The sequence below is a fragment of the Carcharodon carcharias genome, chromosome 30 (assembly GCF_017639515.1).
Source record: "Carcharodon carcharias isolate sCarCar2 chromosome 30, sCarCar2.pri, whole genome shotgun sequence".
In the NCBI taxonomy this organism is placed as follows: domain Eukaryota; kingdom Metazoa; phylum Chordata; class Chondrichthyes; order Lamniformes; family Lamnidae; genus Carcharodon; species Carcharodon carcharias.
In genome coordinates this window covers 19,830,775-19,853,414 of record NC_054496.1, presented here as the reverse complement: position 1 = coordinate 19,853,414, position 22,640 = coordinate 19,830,775, and the positions used below count along the sequence as shown (strand labels likewise).

Below are 22,640 nucleotides of genomic sequence, written 5' to 3'. Positions count from 1 at the left end.
AACCCAAAATTCAGAGCAGAGATTGTTAACCCAACCCAATGGTCGTTGATAAAAGGTCCATTATTCTTGTATATTATTAAATATTATCACACACCATCCTGACTTGGAAATATATTGCCGTTCCTTCACTGTCGCTGGGTCAAAATCCTGGAGCACCCTCCCTAATAGCACTGTGGGTGTACCTACACCACATGGGCTGCAGCGGTTCAAGAAGGCAGCTCACCACCACCTTCTCAAGGGCAATTAGGGATGAACAATAAATGCCGGTCTAGGCAGTGAAGCCCACATCCCATGAACGAATATTAAAAAAGAGAAACATAATAATTGCAATGACTCGTCATAAAAATACATTTATTTCTTTTATGCATTTCGCTCCAAAAATGTTTTAGATCACAAATATTTCAGCACAAGAGGAAAGAGAAATTGTCAAGCACGATCCAACAATGACAGACTTTGTCACCCTCAGATTCGATAATTACTAGCTGGCTTTTGCAAAGGAATTCCTTTATTTTGAGGATTTATGCGATGACAATCAAAACAAGTTACCACAAAAACAATCTGAAATTCAGAACAAAAATTATCTTTCGCTTTTCCTAACAGTGGGGTCGATATCTTTTCTCTCTCCTCAGTTGGTTTCTTCCGGGATGAGGAGAAGTTAAAATGGACCATGGGACCCATGCTCTCCGCTCTCCTGGCCTAAGATGAGGGAGCGCAGTGTTAGTATACAGGCAAAGACAATCAGTGGGTGAGGTGCTCTTTAAATATGCAAATTAAGCTCCAGTGGCTTCATTTAGGGCCTTGATCTGCTATCTTGACCTAAGGCCTGAGTAGGAGATCTTCACCGTCAAAACAAATCTGCTGGAAACAGGAAACAGAGCAAGAGGAAGCCCAATAAGGTAATTCTTAAGGAATTTATTTTGGATTCCTATGGGCAGGAGTGCGGTCTTCTCTCTCCCACAGAGTAACTTTGGCCCTCTCTTCTCTTGGCCAACTCCTGCTCTGCCCCAATGTTACCTTCCTGGATGGAGTGCTTACTTTGTGCCTGGACGTTCCCATGACCAGCTTCCTGTTGCCTGACATTAACAGTCGGGGGGGGCCCTTCCCACTGATTTCCTTTACAGTTGGCCACATCTGCCTCTTGCTCCTTGACGGGCAAATCTCTGACATTGCTGTATTCCAGTCTGGGTGCTAAAATTGAGCTCAGTGTCTCTAACTCTTCTTTCTTTCTACTGAAGCTTTCCTTTTCTTGTATGCGAATTAGGAACAGTAGACACCACTCGGCGCCCCCCCCCCCCACTCACCTGCCCTGAGACTGCTCCGCCATTCATTAAAATCATGACTGGTCTGAGATCCACATTCCCACCTAGCCCCAATAACCTATCACCCCCTTGCTTATCAAGAATCTATCTACCTCTGCCTTAAAAATATTCAAAGACTCTGCTTCCATCATCTTTTGACTCACTCCCCTCTAAGAGAAAAGATTTCTCCTTGTTTCTGCTTTAAACTGGCGGCTGCTTATTTTTAAACAGTGACCCTAGTTCTAGATTCTCCCCACAGGAGGAAACATCCTCTCCACATCCACCCTGTCAACTCCCCACAGGATCTCATATGTTTCAATCAAGTTGCTTCTTATTCTTCTGAACTGCAGTGGATACAAGCCTAGTCTGTCCAACCTTTCCTCTTAAGACAACCCACCCATTCCAGGTATTAGCCTGGTAAACGTTCTCTGAACTGCTTCCAAAGCATTTATATCCTTCCTTAAATAAGGTGACCAAAACTGTACACAGCTCTCCAAATGTGGTCTCACCAGTGCTCCGTAAAACTGAAGCACAACCTCCCTACTTTTGATAACCTTCTATTAGCTTTCCAAATGACTCACTATACCTGCATTACTAGCCTTTTGTGATTCATGCACTCGGACACCCAGATCCCTCTGCACCTCAGAGCTCTGCAATCTCTCACCATTTAGACAATATACTTCTTTTTTATTTTTCCTGCCAAAATGGACAATTTCACATTTTCCCACATTATACTCCATTTGCCAGATCTTTGTCCACTCACTTAACCTATCTACATCCCATTGTAGCCTCCTTACATCCTCCTCACATCTTAGTTTCCAACGATCTTTTTGTCATCAGCAAATTTAGCAACTATACTTTCAGTCCCTTCAGCCAAGTCACTTCTATAAATAGTAAAATGTTGAGGCCCTGTGGATCATCACTCGTCACATCTTGCCAACCAGAGAAAGGCCCAAGTTGGCCCTCCTTCGCTGCGTTCTGTCCTTTCCTGTTAACTCCCTGGGCTGGATTTTACATTCCCCTGCTGACTAGTTTGAAGGTAAGGGAGCAGGTAAAATCCGGCGAGTGGCCCTTGCGCCACTGACCCTTCTGCCACCCCCACTCTCCCCCCCACCCCCCCCACCGCCCCCCCAGACCAATCTGAAATATTTTGGGGGGGGTCGGGAGAGGCAGAGGGCGGCCCACCAGCCCGTGGGCTTATTGAGGCCTTTACATGGCCAATTAATGGCCACTTAAGGGCCTCATGCGACCGCAAACCCCCCTCCCCCCACCCCCGGCTAGTATTTCACCCCCATGGAGGGAAGGCCTCAGGCCACACACGAAGCTTGGCAGCTTTAGCTGCAGGGCTGGGGTTGGGCAAGTGCGCGAGGAAGGACCTCCTTTATGTGTCCCCTGGACTCATCGGGGCCAACACCCCCTGCCAAGGCCCTGCCCTGCTTTAACCCTCTTCCCAGCCTCCCGTGCAGGTCGCATGGGGAAATTCAGGCACTTCCGTCATGTGAGGAGAATTGTAGCAGGGATTCAGGGAGATGCTCTCACAGTTTCTATCGACTCATTGCGAGGCATCAGCTTGTGTCTTTTTGGTGAGTCCCACAGTCCCGGGGATCTGAATAAACACAGGCATTGAGATATACCCACAGAACGGTCCACACCATTCCAGCTCTCCTTCTTACCTCCCTCCTAGCACTGAACTTAGGTCCTAGCATCTGTTAGCTTCCCATTACCATCAGATTATAAGACCTGTAAATAAATACGTTTCAGAACTGTCCTAAAAGATATGAATCATAATTTTTTTGCATCAGATTTTAGACCAATGCAGCTGATGACAGCATACAAAGCTAATTGATAGATACTGTGATTAGTCCCTTTGCCTGGCCTATTATCTGCCTCTGGGGCTTGACCGCATTTGAAAGCTGGCGTGGCTATCTTCGTAACAACAGTGTGAAACAACACTGTGTAACCTGAACTAATGCAAATCAGCAAACCTGCTGCCCAGCCAAACATGTGTTAGCGCGGGATAAAACCTGAGCTTGAGTGAAGTCAAAGAACATCTGGTGAGAAGCCTTGGTCCAAAAGGCCAGCCATTGTATCAATGCTATGTGGCCGACATTGCTTCAAGTCCACTCCCCCCCTTCAAAAGAAAAGAATTCCCAAATTACCGATTTAAGATGAAGAAAATCAAGCTGGTGATTCAACAATTGTTTGCAAGTCTTCAAAATGGCAGCCCCACACGTCAACTTGATGAAAAGACATTTCACGAAAGTAGAATCAGATCCAAATGCGAAATGGGAGTGAAAATATATCCATGTAAAACCTACTGTGACTGCCCCTTCCACCTGCATGTCCATCTCCATCTCCCACCTCCAGAACATTGTTCAAGGACAATGTCCAGCTTTGCTACAGCCCGGTAGAGGAGTGTGGATGTCACTGATGATGGAAGCAGGGAGTCTGCTCTATAGACCCAGTGCATGTCTCAGTTGAGTCCCATAGAGCGAAGAGGCGCTGCTGCATTCTGACCAGATAACAACACGTATCACACCAGCTGGTAAGCTTTCGGTTGTTTGTCCAGCCAGGGTCAACTTGGCAGTTGGAATACTGCCTTACAGGATTATCCAGAGGTGACTGGGAAGAACCCCATCCCCAGCAACAGATTCTGTCATTTATAAGATGGCCAATCATTAACATTTCTCCAAAAGTCTGTAGAACTTACTCTGGTAAGAGCCCAACCATTGGATCAACAACATGTGACCGATGTTACTTCACGCGTACTCCCCCACCTTCAAAAGAAAAAATTGACAAATTACTGATTGAAGATGAAGAAAATCAAGCTGGTGATTCAACAACTGTTTGCAAGTCTTCAAAATGGCAGCCCCAAACGTCAACTTGATGAAAAGGCATTTCGCAAAGGAGAATCAGATCCAAATGTGAAATGGGAATCAAAACATATCCATGTAAAATTCTTTTTCAGAGCCGTAACTTCCCCTTCCTCTGAAGAAGAGTCATGCGGACTCGAAACGTTAACTCTGTTTCCCTCTCCCCAGATGCTGCCAGACCTGCCGATATTTTCCAGCATTTTTTTTTTGTTTTTGTATTAGATCCATCGAATCTGATAATCGCATTATTATGGTCAAAAACATTGGGAGAGGTTTTCCACACCTGCCCACTGCTGGGATCTTCCAGCCCCGCCCACAATGGGGCCAGAAAATCCCAGCCATTGGCTGCCACACATGTCATCTTATTACTTCTTATTTACAGCACAGGTACAGGCCATTTGGCCCAACAGGTCCATGCTGGTGCCTATGCTCCACACAAGCCTCCTTCCAACCCTCTAAATCTAACCTCCTCAGCATATCTTTCCATTCCTTTCTCCCTCATCTAACTAACTTGTCTCTTCTTAAGTGCATCTATGTTATTCATCCCAACTATTCCTTGTGGTAGCGAGTTCCACACTCTCACCACTCTCTGGGTAAAGAAGTTTCTCCTGAGCTCCCTCTTGGGCTTATTAGTGCTGTCCCCTTGGAACCATAAATCTTGGAACAATCTTGTCTAGATCTGCCCTCCCCACAGGAGCCCTGTGACTAGTTGGCCATGAGGCAAATGTCAGATATAGGTTTGAGCCCTCGATATCAGAGTCTACATGGGACGTGCTGACAATCATCCTCTTGATTATTTCCTGGCAGTGAATGGTGGCTCATTAGTTAGTGACAGAGTTTTTGCACCACCTGCTTATCTCTCTACCACCCAACCAAGCTGGAGACTATGAGCATGCGTGTACTCCTGTCATCAGCCAAGGTCTTCCAGCAGGTGCTCTTCCCAGTTTCACATTTTTCTCATCAGCTCATTCCAGCCATATCTCCTATGAATTAGCTACGTTGAACTTCCGCTCGTCATCAGCATACAGCAGATACAACGTATATTTTCTGTAGGGTGTGCCTTAGCAAGGCTTCTTTGGCAACAACTTCTAAGCCAGCGAGTTCTATCATCTGAAAGGACAAAGGCATGAGGTGCATGGGGACCCATCACCTCCAATTTCCCCTCCAACTCACACACCATTCCTGCCGTGGACATACATTGCTATTCCTTCATTGACACGCATTCCAAGTACCAAAATTCCCTTCCTAATGACACTCTGGGAGCACCTTTACCACATGGACTGCTTCAAGAAGGCAGCTCACCACCACCTTCTCAAAGGCAATTAGGGATGGGTTCTTCAGATATTCAACTTTTGTTCAGTTTGGCTACTTCTAAAGATATCGCCGCACTCTTGCTCATCCCCAACTTTAATTGCAATACAATTGGTGGCCATGCCTTCAGCTGCCTCTGGAATTTCCTCCCTAAACCACTTCACCAGTCTGCCTCTCTTCCCTCCTTTAAAATGCTCCTTAAAACCCAACCTTTTGGACAAGATTTTGGTTATCTGACTTCATATCTCCAGAGGTGGCTCAGTATCAAATTTTGCTTGACCCACACTTCTTGAATGTGTTACCACACTAAAGGCGTTATATAAATGCAAGTTGCTGTTATTCTCATTAGCTGTAAGGGTTTCTCACCATCCTACCAAAGAACTTTGGTGGGTTTTTTTTTACCTTGCTCGATGCTGTCTGTCTGGCGGAGGTAGCTGTAAGTGGATGTGTTGTTGATCTTCTCGAGCAGGCTGCTAGGCAATCAACACAGGCCTCCCTCACCTATTAAAGGCAAGAACAGGGAGGACTGAAGTTTAAAACTGCAGATAATTCAAAGTGGACCAATGAGTGACATAGTTCAGGGAGGTTGCAGGTTCACATCTAATCTCCGCTGCGTTAATTAACCTTGATTCCAGAAAACTGGAATGTCTACAAAGCGGGGACAATGATTGCCAGCGATCAAACTCGACTGCTTTGCCTGCAAAAACCAAACATTCCTCCTAAATCAAATGATATTGATCCACACGTGAAGAACGGCCAGTCACTGAGGTAACACCCTCCCATACAGGTTATCACCTTCAGAGAGGTCAAGGCAAAAGGTGAGAAAAACCTGGGGGAAAATAAACGTGAAATATTTTGCAGGCTGTTCCAGGATGCGAACCACAGTCTTGTTTGGTGGCCGTGAAGGTTTCCTTTTGTACTTAAGAAGATAAGAAATAAGAGCGGGGGCTAGGCCGTTCAGCCTCTCAAGCCTGCTCTGCCACTCATGGGCCAGGATTTTGCCCTCGTCGGGGGTGAGCGGGGACAATTGGGAAGCCGAGCGCCACCCACGATTGGCCAATGAATGCCCGCCCAACGTGAAATGCGCACTGCAGCACTAAGCGGTGCCAGGGTGTGGAGGGGAGGGGAGGGGAGCGGGTGGGGAACTTGGTGCATGTGCGCAGTTGCTCACAAGGAAAACTCCCGGAGGCAGGGGCAGCTGAAGATTTAAAAAATCAAAAATAAAGAATTGTAAAATGTTAAAAACGTGTCCCCTCATGCTACTCTGTCACATGAAGCAGGGACGTGTTGGAAATTAGCTCGAAAACGTTTTGTTTTTTTTTTAATGACAGATCAAAACCTCACCCCGCCCGTGGATGAGGTTTCGCAAAAAAAAAAATCCAAAGGCCACTTGGCCTTTTCACTTGCTCGCCCCGCCAAACTTAATCTTAGACCAGCAGCGAAAAATTGAATTCAGTTAGATTTTGAACGGCTTTTAGTAGGCCCGTTAATTGTCGGCGGGTGCGCTGCCCACTCCTGTGCACGCCGACCGACTGAAATACCGCGCGTCATTTTGAGTCCGTTCAGGTCGGGCCCACGACCACCTGACGAGCAGAAAATTCTGCCCGTCAAGATCGTGACTGATCTTCTACCTCAACTCAACATCCCCAAATACCTTGGTTTCGTCTATCGATCTCAACCTTGAACTTACTCGACAGCGGAGTGTCCACAGCTAGCGGGGGCGGAGAATCCCCCTATGATTCACATTTAAGTGAAAAACACTGTCCTCATCCCAGTCCTAAATTCTCAAGCCATGATCCTGAGACTATGACCTCTAGTTCTCGACTTTCCAGCCAGCCAGTTACTCAGAATTCCAGATATTTTTTTATCAGATCATCACTCGTTCCTCAAAACTCCATTGAATATAGGTCCATTCCACTCAGTCTACTCTGTGCAGACTATCCCTGATTGGGGTAGAGCTCATTTGAGACTAAATTATGCATGGTCCATGGAAGGAGTACATTTGATGGGACAATTGTTGCTTTTTGTTTCTCTGTATTTTTCCAGATTTCTAACAGTCACTGCAGTTTCCTCCTACCATTCAGATATACGTCCAGTTATGTTGCGATATAATGACATGTACCTTTAAGGGGGAGTATCTTAAACTGCTGTCAATCATTACCATTGGATATGATGTAATCGTCCCATGACTTGTAGTCATGTGCAAGCAGCAGGGTAAACGTCAGATGTACTGTACTTAGCCTCCTATTAAATCTATCTGTGTATAGTCAAATCTTCATATAAAGAGCCCACATCATTGTTTCACCAATCTTTGACTATCCTTGTATATTTATGTTGAAGAAGATGGGTGTAACAGAACTCCCCTCTTCTTCCAGCTGTCCAATGAGGTTGGACAGCTGCACCACAGGGCCTGTTAGGTGCAAGGTCACAGTACAAAATGTCTCACTATTTGACTGCGCCAAATTTGAACTATTGTGCTCAGCAAGGCTTTAAAGAGTGTGGGTGTGGGAAGTGAAATTGTCACACTGGTGTGTGGGGAGAGTTCATCTGAGGGAGCTCAGGCTATTTGCTGGGATAGAGTATGGAAACTTATATTCTGAATGTGGAGCATGCCATATCTAACTTAGGAGCTTTCAACACCGAACTCTTCCATAGCTTAGAGCAACTACTTGGTGCCTTCTGGATGTAAAACACACCCAATATCTACATATAGCTCAGGGTGACCGACCGACCAATGGCCACCTGTATAAATACCCTGTGAAAAATCAATCAATTATCAAATTATTCAGCATCCAAATAAATATCATATATAGAACAAATAACAAGTTATCATCTTGATGAACCAAGATATATAAAATTATGATGCCATTTGAGTTCGCCTCCCACTACAGTCAGACAATTGGTGGATGGTTTTGTCAGCGAGCGGGCATAGTGAGTGGGTTAACCTTAAGGCATACTTGGCAATGTGTTAAGTTAACAGTCAGTCAATCCCATATGCTTAGTTGAGACCAACAAAGGGCGGAATTTTACAGCCCCTTCCGCTGGTGGAGCTTTCCGGTCTCGCTGATATCAACGGGCTTTTGAACGGCTCACTGCATTTTACACAACTCATCCCCACCACAACGGGGCCATAAAATGCAGTCCATATCAGGAAACCTTTAGGAATTGAGTGATTGTGCAGAATATTAAAATCAACCTTTGTGCGTGAATTAGGTTGGGTTTTCGTAACTTTTTGTCAGGTGAACTGGCGAGGGTTAAATCTAACATCTGGGAGATAAAGGGATGAAAGTTATGCCTCTGTTGTATAAAGTCTCACTCAGGCCCCAGCCGGAGTACTGCATTCAGTCTTGGGCACCCGACCTCAGGAAGGAGATACAAGCCTTGGAGGGGTGAAGATTGACCAGAATGATAGGAGGGCTGAAAGGGTTCAATGATATGAGCAGGTTGCATAAATTAATTGTTTTGCCTTCGATACATGAAATTGAAGGGTTGTCCGATTAACTTCTTGGAAAAAAATCCAAGGGGACATCTCAAAATTAGAGCTGAGCCATTCGAGGTAATTCAGCACCTTCAAACGAGGAAGGAGGGGCAGATGGTTTCTCAACTTATGTCTACACAAGACTCCAGAGTGTGTGAGGAACACATTAAATACAGGGATGAAGACTTACCTGCTTATATATCATGCAGTGCATGATGAAGATAAACATTCCCTGGAGGCTGTTTAATAAGGCGAAGATGTACATCATTGGAATGGTTGCTCCCCGGATGTAAAACATACCAGTAATCCATGCACAGCCCAAGATGACTGACTGACCAATGGCTGTCTGTGTAAATATTCTGTGGAAAAAAAAATCAATAAATTATCAAGCTATTCAGAGTCCAAATAAATATTAGATGTAGAATAAATAACAATAGTTACAAATGGTAATATTTATAACATGATGCCACTTATTATAATTACCTACACAATGAAAGGTTTCTATTGACACGGTTGACTTAAATTGATAGTGAAGTTATGTTGTCTGATACAACCCCACTGCACAGAAGAATACTTTGAGAAACAATTGTAACCAATTGAAAGAAACTGTATTAAAAAAAATTAAATATAAACTTCATCAGCAACAAAATTAGGATATAATATCAGTTAGACGGCACATCCAGACCAAGTTATACATAGCTGCAGAGTCACCAACTGCTTGTTAAATGGTAAACTGCTCCAAACTGGATGGTCATTGATGGAACAATTGAAGATAGATGGCCCTACGATCTTGCCCTGAGCATTGTCCTTGGGCTGATTGGTCTCCATTAGCTACAAGTATTTCTCCAAATGCCAGATATGAATCCAGTGCTTGGAGAGTTTACCCCCTCCCGCTCCCTGATCCCCATTGACTTCAGTTTTACTTGGTCGAGCGCTATCTTGATGTCGAGGGGAGTTCCGCTTACCTCACCTCTGGAATTAAACTCAATGAAGTCTGTCTGCGCACCAAGTCTACAGTGAGGTTTGGAATCAAGTGATCCTTATGGAACAATAACAGAGCACTGGTGAGCAGGTCATTGGTGAGTGTTTTATTCATTATGGGATGTCAGAGTTGCTGGCAAGAGCCGCCTTCTTCAAGTACCGCAGACCATGTGGTGTAGGTACACCCACAGTACAGTTGGGAAGGGGGCTCCAGGCTTTTGACCCAGCGACAGCAAAGGAATATCAATATAGTTCCAAGTCAGGATGGTGTGTGGCTTGGAGGGGAATTTGTACCTGGTGGTGTTCCCATGCATCTGCTGCCCTGATCCTTCTGGATGGCAGTGGTCGTGGGTTTGGAAGGTGCTGTCTAAGCAGCCTTGGTGAATTCCTGCAGTGCATGTTCGAGATGGTACACACTGCTGCTACTGTGGTTTGGTGCCGGGGGGGCAGGGGTGAATGTTTAAGGAGGTGGATTGGGTGCCAGTCGAGTAGGCTGCTTTGTCCTGGATGGCGCTGACTTTCTTGAGTGCTGTAGGTGCTGCACTCATCCAGGCAAATGTCACTTCCTAGCAGTATTGCAATTTCCATCACTTGATGGGGCGGTACCTGGCCGGATTAGGCTTCTGCTGCTTTCTTGTGGGCAGGACATACCTGGGCAGTTTTCGACATTGTCAATGTTGTAGCTGTACAGCTTGGCTAGAGATGGGACTCGCTCTGGAACACAAGCCCAGCGCTACAGCTGGAATGTTATTGGGACCCATAGCCTTAGCTAAATTCAATGTGCTCAGCTGTTTCTTGATATCAAGAGGAATGAATCGAATTGGTTGATAGATAGACTGACCCATTAAGCTATCGTGGAACCTCAACTTTATATTTGTGAGGCGAACAGCAAGACAATTAAAAGGCCTTACTGTCATGAAAGAGCTGTGGAAAATGGTGTAAGAATCACTCAACCTGAGAACCAAGTGATGAACATGAACATGGATGGAATTTTATGGTCCTGTCGTGGAGGAGGAGGCAGGGCCGTAAAACGCACCGAGCTATTCAAAAATCCATTGACTTCGGCGGGACTGTAAAACCCCGTAAAATTTCACACATACATAAGCAGTTACCTCTTCCTTCTCAGTCCCCCTCCCTCTGAACTTGGTTTTGACATTACTGCTTTCAATTTAATCAACGTGATGACAAGGAAGTAAAAATTGACCTGCAATGAAAAGACACATATGGCAATGCTCAAATGATTAAGAAGCAGTCTGACATTTCGTTTTGCACCCGCCCCTCACCCCACCCTACACCCCCTCCCACCCCCAACATAACTTTATCTGTTGAGACAGAGGATAGACTCTCAGCTGCATTCGCAAATCTTAGCTAGGCAAGGTGTGAGTGCCATAATTTACTCGGTGACATGTTGAGGAGAGGGTTAGGTCAGCCAGCACTGTTGCTCCTTCCCAGTGTGGCAGTGCTCCCTGTCAGATCAGTGTTAGGAACCCTTAAATGTTTCAAATTAGCATTCATGACTTGGGCTCAGGAACTCAATGCACACTGGTCAGATTAACAGGTAATATCAAAGTGGGAGGAACCACAGGGGTAAATTTGAGAGCTAGAAAATGAGTTAGGCAAAACCGGAGTCTAAAAATCCCCAAACTCATGCACTCCCGCTGTAACTCAGGCAGAACAGCCAGGGGAAGGCTTGGACCACCAAGAGTTGGCTTTGGAAAAGAGTTCATACGAGCATATGAACTCGGAGCAGGAGTAGGCCATTCAGCCCCTTGAGGCTGCTCCACCATTCAATAAAATCGTGACTGATCTGATTGTGGCCTCAATGCCACTATCCTGCCTACCCCTTGGACATTTTGACTCCCTTGTTAGTCAAGAATCTATCTACCTCTGCCTTAAATATATTCAGTTCACTTGCAATGGTTGGATCATCAGCCCATCTCCCTCAAGGAGGATCGATGAGGAGATTCCCACTTTCCTGGCCCTCAAAGCGACCCAATGTACGATTGGCAATGATATACGAAATGAGAACAGGCCTAATCTTGGAGTTCATGCTTGAAAGTTAAAGACTCAATTATCTTTTACATTTATTTATCTACAACCCTCTGACAAAGGTGGTTGTTGGCAGATCTGCTAAATATCTCTAGGGGCAGTTTGAGGGGTGGGAATGCCAGCAAGCAACTCTCCCCAACCATCCACGGTGGCCACTACTGGACTTTCCAGGCTGTAGGGCATGGCACACATCCAAAACATAGCCCACCCACCACCATAGCCCAGTAATCTGCTGGGTGCCCAAACAGAGTGGCCTCCTACTGACCTCATGACCTCAATCAAGGTTGGCATCTGCGAGGCCCAGTGAAAATGACCTTGCACAATGCGCTGGGACACTTGGACTCAAAGTAATTGAGCAATATGAAGATAGATGAGACTCATTAGGTACAAGTTTAAAGAACTTCACATATATGAATGAAGCAAGTATCTCATAAATAGTGTGGAAACGAGGTAAAAGTTATAGGCCAGAGTTTTTACCATGTCAGGCGGGTGTGTGCCCGATCTGAGCGAGCATAAAATGACACGGGATGGCGTTGGGCGAGCGTCCTGATGTCATTGCGCACTCAGGCGATATTTCGGCCAGTAGGCACGCGTGGGAGTTGGCAGCGCGCCCGCCAACAATGAACAGACCTATTCAGGCCATTAAATTGCCAATTAAAGGTAATTTTTCGCTGCCCGTCCAACCCTTATGGTTGTCAGGGCAGGCAAAATGGCCAAAGCGGCCTTTGAGTTTTTTTTAGGAAACCTCATCCACGGGCGGGATGAGGTTTCCAGCAGCGATAAAAAAAATAAAGTAAAAATTTTAACTTTTCATCTATAACATGTCCCTGCCCGTGTGACAGAGTCACATGAGGGGACGTGTTTTGTAACGTTTTTAAATGCTTTGTTTTTGATTTTTTTTTATAACTTTGACTCTCCTGAGGCAGCTCTGTGCCCCGGGGAGCTTTTCCCGCACCCGCTTGCGCGAACATCGGCGCTCGCCCTCCTCTCATCCCCACACAGGCAGCGCTGAGCGCAGCAGCACACCTTTCACACTGGGCGGGCCTTCCTTGGCCCAGCAGTGTGGAACCCCGAGCACTCCCACTCACCCCCCACCGAGACCACCCGACGAGGGCAAAACTCTGCCCTTTGAATCACAGAATCACGACATCACCGAAGGTGACCATTTGGCCCATCAAGTTCATGCTGGCTCTCCTAAGGACCAAATTCACATCCCTGCCCTTTCCCCGCACCCCTGCACGTTCCTCCCTTTCAGATATTTAAAAGATGTAGAAAACTTATGGCACAAAACGAGGCCACTCTGCGCCAACCGTTAAATGAGCTACCCAGCCTAACCCCATTTCCCAGCACTTGGTCCGTGGCCCTGGAGGTTACGGGACTTCAGGTGCTCATCTAGACACCTTTGAAATGAGTTGAGGGTTTTGTTCCCTGCCACCCTTTCAGGCTGAGTTCCAGACCCCTAACAGCCTCTGGGTGAAGAAAAAGGTTTTCCTCATCACCCCTCTATTCCTTCTACCAATCACTTTAAATCTATGCCCCCTAGTCACTGACCTCTCTGCTAAGGGAAATAGGTCCTTCCCATCTACTCTATCCAGGCCCCTCACAACCTTCTACACCTCTACCAAATCTCCCCTCAGCCTCCTCTGTTCCAGGAAGACAATCCCAGCCTGTGCAATCTTTCCGCTTAGCTGCAATTTCCCATCATGGTAACATTTTCGTACTGTAACCCTCTCTGTTGCAATTACATCCTTTCTGAAATGGGGTGACCAGAACTGCACACAGTGCTCTAGTTGTGGCCTAACTAGTGTTTACATAACTCCAGCATAACCTCCCTGCTCTTATATTCTATGTCTCGGCTAATGAAGGAAAACATTCCCTGTGCCTTCTTAATCACCTTTTGACCCATCCTGCTACCTTCAGGGATCCTTGGAAATGCACTCCAAGGTCCCTCCCTCACTTCTGCCCCTGTTATTATCCTCCCGTTTATTGTGTATTCCTTTGCCTTGCTTGACCTCCCTAAATGCATCACCTCACACTTCTCTGGGACAAAGTACATTTGTCACTTTCTTAACCACCTGACCAGTCCATTGACATCTTCCTGCAGTCTACAGCTATCCTTCTCACTACCAACCATTCAGCCAATTTTTGTGTTGTTTTCAAACTTCTTGATCATGCCCCCTACATTTAAGTCAAAATCACTAATATAAGCCACATAAAGCAGGGGACCTAGTACTGAGCCCGTGGAACCCCACTAGAAACAGTCTTCCAGTCACAAAAACACCCGTCAACAATTACCCTTTCTTTCCTCCCACTGAGCCAGTTTTGTATCCAGCTTGTTACATTCCCCTGGATCCCATGGGCTTTTACTTTTTTCAACCAGTCCGTCATGTGGGACCTTGCCAAAAGACTTGATAAAATCCATGTAGACCACCTGAACTGCACTACCCTCATCAATCCTCCTTGTTACCCCCCCTCAAAAAATTCAGCTAAGTCAGTCAGACATGATCGTCCCTGAACAGATACATGCTGACTGTCCTTGATAACTCCGTGCCTTTCTAAGTGACAGTTTATTCTGTCTCGGAGAATTGATTCCAATAATTTGCCCACTACTCAGGTTAGACTGACTGGCCTGTAATTGTTTGGCCTATAAACTTGCTCCATTTTTAAACAAAGCGTACAAGATTAGCAGACCTCCAATCCTCAGGCACCACACCTACATCCAGTGAGGATTGGGAAATGATGGTCAGAGCATCCGTTAGATCCTCCCTGGCTTCTTATAACAGCCTGGGATACATTTCAAGCGGCCCTGGTGATTTATCCACTTTCAAGGATGCTACTCCCCTTAATACTTTCACTCGCTCCATGCTTATCACATCCAGTGCTTCACACTCCTCTTCCTCAACTACGATGTTTGCATCGTTCCCCCCCCCGTTTAGTGAAGACAGACAATAAGTATTCATTTAGAACCGTGCCCACAGCTTCTGCCTCTACACACAGGTTGCCTTCTTGATCTTTTATGGGACTGACTATTTCCATAGTTATCCTCTTACTCCTAGGGGAGGATTTACCCCTCATCGGGCAGGTATGGTAGGCAGGCCCGAGAAGGGCAGTGAGACTGACCGCCGCCCGCGATCGGGCTCAAACCGTGATTTTACGCCGGCTGGCCAATTAACGTCCGGGCGTCATGAAAGGCGCACTGAGAGCCTCAGCGCTGCCGGGGGAGGGTGGGTGAGAGCGGGAGGGGCACGAGCGCTGAGGTGTGTACGGGGGGGTGAGGGTGGGGTGGGAGCAGGCGCATGACACATCCCTGAGGGCGCAGAGCTGCCTCAGGGAGCTGACAGGTTTTAAATACCAAAATAAACGTCTTACACATGAGACAAACATGTCGCCACATGTGACTCAGTCACACAAAGAGGGGAGTGCATGTTAAAAAAAATGTTATTTGATTTTTAGCAAGTGTTGGAAACCTCATCCCGCCCATGGGTGGGGTTTCGGCAAAAATGCAAAAGCCGCCTGGCCGATTCACCCGCCGAACAAGTTGATCGGGCAGAGAAAAGTGCAACTTAATTAGTTACTTAAGGGCCTTAATAGGCCTCTTAATTGTCGGCAGGCCCCACGCTGTCGTCCCTGGTGCACGCCCACCAACCCAAGAGTGCGCAATGACATCGGGACACCCGCCCAGTGTCACCGCGCACCATTTCACTCCCGCTCGGGTCAGGCACGCGCTCAACCACTGCCCGAAAACTCCTGCCCTTAATGTATTGGTAAAACATCTTTGGGTTTTCCTTGCCCTTGTTCTTTCATCCCCTCGCTTTACTTTCCTAATTTCCTTTTTGATTCCACCCCTGCACTTTTTATACTCCTCTCAGCTTTCTGTAGCATTGAAAGGGCTCCAGGCATTCCAGTAGACCAGACATATCCAACCAATAAACGGCAGCAATTACTAAACCACGTAGAACAACTGCAGGATTTAGTGACAACAGCGGAGTCCAGATCAGAAGGTATGGTCAAATATATAGCGCCATAGTCAAGCTACAGTCAGGTATAATGTCCAACCATGGTCACCACAACCCATGAAATATCGCCAAGCCACAGAGGCAGCTCAAACATGAGACACAAGATTGATCCCTGACCTCCCACGGAGAGACTCTGAAATTTTATTAGGAAGGGTGCAACTGGGAGGTGACTTTATGGGAATGTATAAGACAAGAATAGCATGGGAAAGGAAGATCTGAAGCACTAATTTGTGAACACAGATTCACACTAGTAAATGGCAAACTTAGGAGCAATGTCAGAAGGGTTTTCACATCAATAGGTTTGAGTAAAGTAATGGAGCAAAAACATGATACAATTTAAGGAACCGATGGATTCTGTGATGGAAGAATTTGTAGATCTTCCTTAAGTGGGCCAAATGGCATCCATTCTTGTGTATTGTGTGCTGCATTTCAAGAATACATTTGCAAATTAAACTTTTTCAATTAAACTTACAATTTTGATGATAGCAACCGGTATAAAAAAGCTGCACACAAAGCATTTGCAAACAGTGAGCCAGCAACTGTGAATAAAAAGAAAGGAGATGGTTAGAACATGTGTTATAAACAACATGGACATCCAACAGAGGCTACATATCCACAAATCAGCTCGTCCAGCACTCCACAAAAACCCTCTTGCACAATGATCCCTCATGCCATTGGCTCATCCGAGCTCCAGTAGACTCGACATATCCAAGCACCTATAAAAGGGCAACCTTGGATGTGGTGCTAGAGAAGGCCTGAGGCCTATTGAACCAACTGGAGAGAAAGGGCATTGGCAAGAGGGGTTAACAATACAGAGTAACATCCAATGGCCTTTATTTCCAGGGGAGTGGAGGATAAAAGTAGGGAGCTCTTGCTCCAACTGTACAAAACTTTGGTGAGGCTGCTTCTGGATTATAGTTTGGTCATCTTACTTAAGGAAGAACATAGTTGAATTGGGAGCAGCTCAGAGAAGGTTCACTAGGCTGATTCCAGGGATGAAAGGGTTGTCCTATCAGCAAAGGGTGGTTAGGTTTGGCCTTCGCTCATTGGAGATTCGAAGAATGAGCAGCGATCTTAATGAGATGTATAAGATTCTGAGGGGACCTGACAAGATGGATGCCAAGAGGACTTTTCCTCTCGTGGGAAAGCTAGGACTTGGGGGTCTACCATTTAAGACAGCAATGAGGTGGAATTTCAATCAGAGGATCAGTGTTTGGCATCCTCTTCCAGGGAGAGCAGTGAAGGCTGTGTTGTTGAATATATTCAAGGCTGAGTTAGATAGATTTTTGACTGGCAAGGAGCTTAGGGTTTATGAGGGAAGGCAGGAAAATGGAGTTATGGCCACAATCAGATCAGCCACGATCTTATTTAATGGCGAAGCAGGCTCGATGGGCCGAATGACCTACTCCTACTCCTATTTCTATGCTCTCCACCTGTAGAATCATAGAGCGGAATGTTATGGCCCCATCGCGGGAGGGGGCGGGGCCATGAGATGGGGGGAGCCATTCAAAAGTACGTTGACTTGGACGGGACCGTAAAATCCCGCCTGTGTAAAACTCCGCCCGTCGGATGATATAGCACAGGAAGAGGCCATTCGGCTCCTGCTGTGCTGCTCTTTGGAAGGGTGGTCCAGGTGCCTGCTCTTTCCCCATGGCCCTGCAGCTTTGTTTCTCCCCTTTCAAGTAATTATCCAGTTCCCTTTTGGGATTCCAGGGCTGCCAGCCCTGCAGGATTGCCCCGGAGTCTCCAGGAAATTAAAGGCAAATTTCCTGGACAAGGAGGCAAGTAGCCCTCAGAAGGAAAGGTAGAGTCAATAAAAAGGATTCATTTTCTTTGAATGCACAATAACGGCGGTGAGGGAGCACCAGGTTTGATGGACACTCAAGAATCCACCCAATGATCTAACCATGATCTCGCCTTTGCTTCCCAAAGGCCTGGGAGAGGGTGAGGGTAGTTGTGTCATGTGACCAATGACGGGAGTGGATGGAGCAGGGTGGTTGAATGCCCGGAGGCTGTGTGATAACACCTCTTGGAAGGGGTCCAACCAAAGCTGGCGACATCGCATTCAAACCGAATCAAAAGAAGAGACTTCCAGAACAGGCACTGGCCGGGATTTTCCATTCCTGCGATGATTCCTGTCAAGGGCAGGACCGGAAAATCCTGGCCGCTGCGTTTTAACAAGAAAAAAGCAAAATACAGCGGATGCTGGAAGTCTGAAACAAACAACAGAAAATGCTGAGAACACCCAACAGGTCTGACAGCATCTGTGGAGAGAGAAACAGGGTTAATGTTTCGAGCCTGTGGAAGGATCACACAGACTCAAACCGTTAACTCTGTTCCTCTCTCTCCACAGATGCTGCCAGACCTGCTGAGCTTTCCCAGCAGTTCCTGCTTTTATTTTAACAACAACTTGCATTTGTAAAATGCCTTTCCAATCGTATCACGTCTTGAGGTTCTTCGCCTGGGCCAAGCGAGGAAATATTAGGACAGATGACCAAACATTTGGCCTAGGTGGAAGATTTTATGGAGGGTCTTAAAGGAGGAGAGAGAAACAGAGATGCTTAGGACACCGTTGCAAGGTAGATAGGATTGTAAACTCACATTGATTTGGTACCGTATCCTTCATGATAAGCTGCTGCCGAAATGGCCACAATCAGAGCCGGAAACCCATAGCCAATCCAATAAATGAACCTCTTGAGAGGAACCTTGGGGGCAAAGGCTACCTGCACCATCAGGTAAATCTGGATTCCTTCTAGAAACATCCAGGCGAACACCGACAGAAAGGAGTAGTGGAGAACGGCTGCGATGATACCACAAAGAATCTAAACAGAACAGTCAGGGTGTTAATTCAGTGCACCAGCAACTGGAGCATAGATAGTAAGAGGACATGAAAGGGTATAATATCAAAACATATTTCATGGATCAGGGAGCTTCATTGAGATGCCTCAAGCGAATAACTTAGCTACACGCGTAAGAATTAATATTGTACAATTCGCTGCCCCAAAGTGGGTTCAAATCTCTCTGGCTGGTGTGAGTGATAGTTATATTAACGCATGCGGGGTGGAGGAGATGAATCACTCTGTTGGTTTAAGGAAAATGTTGGTCTCTTGATTAGTTCCCTTGTCAGAATAACTTCAATGGCTGCTGACTTGCATTGCCCATTTTCCACGATTACACACCCCCGTATATCCTTGGGTTGAATTATTGTCAGAGCACACAGTCCTAGACTCACCCTGTTGACTGGGCACTCCCAAGTAAAGAGGCTGTTGATCAACCAGGGAACATTGGGCTGGTTTTATCGTCCCCTCTAGATCGGCGAGGCTGAGGCCAATTCCACCACCCCAATGTCACCCTCTCTGAGGTCAGCGCCGACTGGAATGACATACTCTGATCATCAAAGCTCTTGTTACTAACGGTGCCCTGCCTAACCAGGGCAGGTGGGAAACTCAACAGGAACTCCGCGCCACTCCGCCCCCATAGATTGTCAAAAGGGAAGGGACGGTCACGTGAAATTGAAATGGGTTGAAGTTAAGGGAGTTGGCCATGAGGTGGAGCTGTTACCACAGAGGGTCCAAATGATGACTTTTGATGGTGGGCTTGATCAGTGAAGCTAAGGTCTGGTCAGATCAGAGGCATTTTATGCAAGGATTCCACCACTTTCTTCCATTAACTGTCTGATGAGATTGCGTGCCTGACTGGAACAAAGGGGACAATGCAGCATATCATGCCACCTCCCTTCGGCACGGTATCATGAACAGAAGGATCATTAGGATCTCTTACCCGATTTTTCGTTTGTGAAATTCCAAAAAGGAAGACTAAATCAGCGACAAACAAGCTCAGGCACAGGTTAACGTGGATGGTGCGTCTTGTGCCTTTAATGGGATGGCAAGTGACAAATATTGCAATTGCCAGTATCAGACACACCAGCGAGATGCTTAATCCAATCTGTGTGATGACTTTAACCTCAAACACATCTGGGAGATCCTGTGAACAAAACAGAGGGAGATCAGTCATCGGGATTATTTAATGAGTCCATTTCTCTTTGTTGTTGAGGGACTTTGCTAGCAGTGACAGGGCAGAAGGTAAAGGCAGTGTCTGCAAAGGGCAGTCTTGATAAAATGTCACGATGATACATTGATTTGAGATTAGCAACCGATGACGAGATATGGGCAATACTCAAGCGATTTCTACATCATAGGGGCATCATAACTTCACAGAGAATGGTGGCCAAAAGCTGCGGGATTACAAATTGAGCAGACGTGCCCAAAGCGATTGAAGGTTTTGGGAAAAATCGGGAAATCGGAAGGATCGGGAGAAACTGTTCCCAGTGGCAGGAGGGTTGGTAACTGGAGGGCAAAGATTGAAGGCAATTGGCAAAAGGGGCAGAGGATAAATGGGGAGTATCTCTTTTCAACCCAGCAAGTTGTTTTGATCTGAAAAGGTGGTGGGAACAGATTCAACGATATCTTGCAAAAGCAAATTGCACATGTGGTTGAAAAGTTAAAATATGCAGGTCTCTGGAGAAGCAGTTTCAAAGGGTATCGGTGCAGTGAGTCAAGTGGTTTCTTTCTGTACAGTGTGATTCTGAAGCTGATCTTATCAATCTCCGCTGTCTCAGGGAGTGATTTAAGTTGAGAGCGTAATGTGCATCCAAATCGATGATCGCTCTGCTCACACGTTTCCAGTAATAGCACCAGATGCAGATCAGAGGGGGCCAAACACACACAAACCTGGTACTGCCTTCTCCCGGGCTGACAGGCAAAAGCGCTTGGTGCTTTGTTGGCCAAATCCTTCATGATCATAAATTTCCCACCTCCGGTGCCAATTCTCGCTTGTAACGGGCACTGGGTGGACGACGGGCAGACTGAACCCACCACCTACTTGGGCCTGAATTTTACCTTGGGCAGGAGCACACTATCAGCGGGCCCAGGAGCAGTCGGGAAATGGGTGAAGGGTTCTCAAAATTCCCACATTTTTCATATCATCGACAAGGATATGACTTTTGGACTTTTATGGCAGAGGACCCAACTGCTGGGCTAAGTATAGAACCCTGCACACAGGAAGCTAGGCCCATGAAGGCCTGGGACTGAACATACCTGGGCTTGTTGAGCGTAGTGTGGATTATTGCCTGAAGCCAAATAACGAGAGGAGACAGAATACGCATTCTTCCCTTTAAAATAATCAACCCAGAGAAAGACTTCATCTTACATGAAACTAAAGCCCATCAAAATCTTGCATAAATAATCGCTACTAACTACTAAGGCAGGAAGGCTGCAATCAATGCATTTATGCAAGCCCATCAATACTCCACATATACAATGGCTTGCAGTTCAAGACTAGTGACAGGGACAGGAAGACAACGATAAACATCATGCGAGCCCATTAAAAACAACGAGACAACAATCACCTGAAGAAGCCCAAATCAGGCAAAGAACTAACCTTGATTTGGTTTCAGATAAGAAATTCGAAAAAAAACAGTATAACTGGGCCAGCAGTTACAAAGGTTGAAACAAAGTTTTTGGAGGGTGAGCTTTGGAGTGGTTGAAGCAGAGTTTAAGCAGGGAGCTGAGCCAAGCGGAGGAAGGAGATCTGGAGGTTTGCAGGCCCGCAGACAACATCAGGGTGAGGGGGACAGGGTGGCAGCTCAACCGAAGACAAGGCCGCAACCGCAGCCCTCCACGAAGATCGACCACCCACAACCGCGCCCTCCACCCAACTGAAGACCCTTCGCAGATTCCACAGACCAGGACCACATGGGAACGGCAGGCCCCAGAGGACACAAAGAGCGTCCCCCAAAACTGCAACCGGCTTACCTGGCTGGATTTCAATCTATCAAGGAACCCTGGTTGGTGAGCATGACCCCTGACCTCTCCTAGTTCAATTTAGTTAGGTTTTGGGGATGGGATAAGGGTAAGGGGATTAGTAGCGTGATTTTCCCTCGTTATGCCGTGTGTTCCCCATTCTTAACTAAGTGTGCTTTGTAGGTCTCTATAATCTCAGTGCAATCCTAATGTTATAAATCCATTTGTGACTTCAATAAACCCAGATTTTGTTTTTCTTGCACCAAAACCAGTTGTCTGCTGCACTTTGTCACAACCCCCCAAATAAGTCCAAGGTCTAGAACCCAGGGAGCGGGAGCGATTTGGACTGCTCAGAAGTCAGAGGTGAAGCTGACACACATGTCACCACCCCCTACATAATGGCAACCGAGGCAGGACCTTGGCAAAAGGGATGCGATGCAGTGGACACGGATTTCGAAGAGAGAACTGTAATGGGAGAGAGGATTTCAAATGATGTGTTCAGTAAGGTGAATATGGGAACAAAATGGGTCACTACTCTGTTAAAGGCTGGGCACCCGGTAGACGCTGCAGATAAATGGACAGAAGGGAAGGATCATAAAAAAAAATCCATAGAAAAGGCCGTCTGGCTGATGTGCTTCAAGACACAGATCCAGCTTTCGGACTGGCTCGTTGAAGCCCAGGCAGCTGGGATTCAGGATTCAGCCCTGGAAGTCCAAACAAAGACCCTAGCTGGGGAGAAGTTACTGTTAGCATTGCAGGCTCTGAACCAGGAAAGGGTGCAGTTAGTGGGGGAGCATAAGACCCAGCAGGAATATTGACAGTGTCAGGTCACT

General features: G+C 46.4%; 1 protein-coding gene across 1 annotated transcript; it reads right to left on the bottom strand.

The window, feature by feature from the left end:
• Window positions 1–324: 324 nt before the first annotated feature.
• LOC121271403 (adhesion G protein-coupled receptor E5-like) lies at window positions 325–21,151 on the bottom strand. Its single transcript, XM_041177391.1, has 9 exons — window positions 21,103–21,151; window positions 19,787–19,990; window positions 18,608–18,828; window positions 16,479–16,545; window positions 11,054–11,145; window positions 9,151–9,319; window positions 5,885–5,983; window positions 4,009–4,075; window positions 325–696 (listed from the first exon to the last, which is right to left on the bottom strand). Exons 3-8 carry the CDS (start codon window positions 18,766–18,768, stop codon window positions 4,058–4,060), a joined length of 606 nt encoding a protein of 201 aa, XP_041033325.1. The 5' UTR covers window positions 18,769–18,828; window positions 19,787–19,990; window positions 21,103–21,151; the 3' UTR covers window positions 325–696; window positions 4,009–4,057.
• Window positions 21,152–22,640: the final 1,489 nt, after the last annotated feature.